Genomic DNA, 1,005 nt, shown 5'->3' on the forward strand with positions numbered 1-1,005 from the left:
GGAGGGTTGGCGCGGGCCGCCTGGGTTGCGTCTGTCCGCCCGGCCCCAGCCCTCGAGGCTCCCGGGGTTTCCTGCGCGCCCACGACCTCCCCCACCCCTGCCCGAGGGCGCGCGACGCGGAGCGGGGACCCGGCGCCGCGCCCGCCTCAGCGGAGAGTGGGAGGCGGGGTCTCCTCCCGGGGCCCCCAATTCCTCCCACGCCGCTCTCCCCGGGAGCCGGGCGGGGCAAATTCCTGCAGCAGCCCAGGGGCGAGCCGCCCCCGCCCCCGGGGTCCTGTCCATCCTCCTCCTACCTGTCTCCCGGAGCCCGCTCTGTGGGTGCCCGCCCCAGCCCAAGTCTGGGAGGTCTGCCAGGCCGCCCGGAACGCCTGAGGAGGTTGGACTTTCTCTCCCCGCCGCTGGCTGGCTTCCTCCCCGCCCATCTCCCCCCATCCAGCTCTGCTGACATCCATCCCCGGTGACCTGCGATGCCCAGGGCCTCCATCCCTTTGGGTCTATGCCAAGGCTTGCCTTGCCCTTCGCTTTTGGGGCTGGCACCAGTCCCATTTCCTCTCTACCCAAGTCTTCCGGTTCTGTGCCATTCTTCCTCCATGCCCACCTTACATACAACACAGCCCTGTGTCCAGCCGTCTGCTTGTCCTCTACCCCTGAATTCTATGCTTCGGCCACAACTGAGTTTCTCCACACACAATCTGCTGTTTCCCACCTCCCAGCCACCATTTCCCGCTGCCTAGAATGCACTCTGGAAAACCCCTCTTAACCTTGCAAACTCCTAGTCACCCCTCAAGATCCGCCAAACATCATCTTCTCTAGAACCCTCCCCATGCCACCCCAGGCTAAGTTGGTGGCCCCTTGCTCCCTCAGTCTCCATCTCTGTCTGCTGTAGTTCTATGGTGCATCACACAGCAGGGATCTGAGTCTCCCTAATTCAGCTGTGAGGTCCCTGAGGGTAAAGCATGCATCCCTGTCATGTGAGTTCAAAGCACTAGTTGGGATCAAGGTAGG

The 1,005-nt window shown here is 63.8% G+C and overlaps 1 protein-coding gene across 1 annotated transcript in view; it reads left to right on the plus strand.

The window, feature by feature from the left end:
• LOC112394856 (collagen alpha-1(I) chain-like) overlaps window positions 1-461 on the plus strand; it is a 1,295-nt gene extending 834 nt beyond the window's left edge. Inside the window, exon 4 of the mRNA XM_024737800.1 lies at window positions 11-461. Within this exon, the coding sequence (XP_024593568.1) occupies window positions 11-461 (451 nt within the window). The remainder of the gene's footprint in view (window positions 1-10) is intronic.
• The last annotated feature ends 544 nt before the right edge of the window (window positions 462-1,005 follow it).

Source organism: Neophocaena asiaeorientalis, unplaced genomic scaffold (genome assembly GCF_003031525.2).
Source record: "Neophocaena asiaeorientalis asiaeorientalis breed wild unplaced genomic scaffold, Neophocaena_asiaeorientalis_V1.1 scaffold49, whole genome shotgun sequence".
Lineage (NCBI taxonomy): Eukaryota > Metazoa > Chordata > Mammalia > Artiodactyla > Phocoenidae > Neophocaena > Neophocaena asiaeorientalis.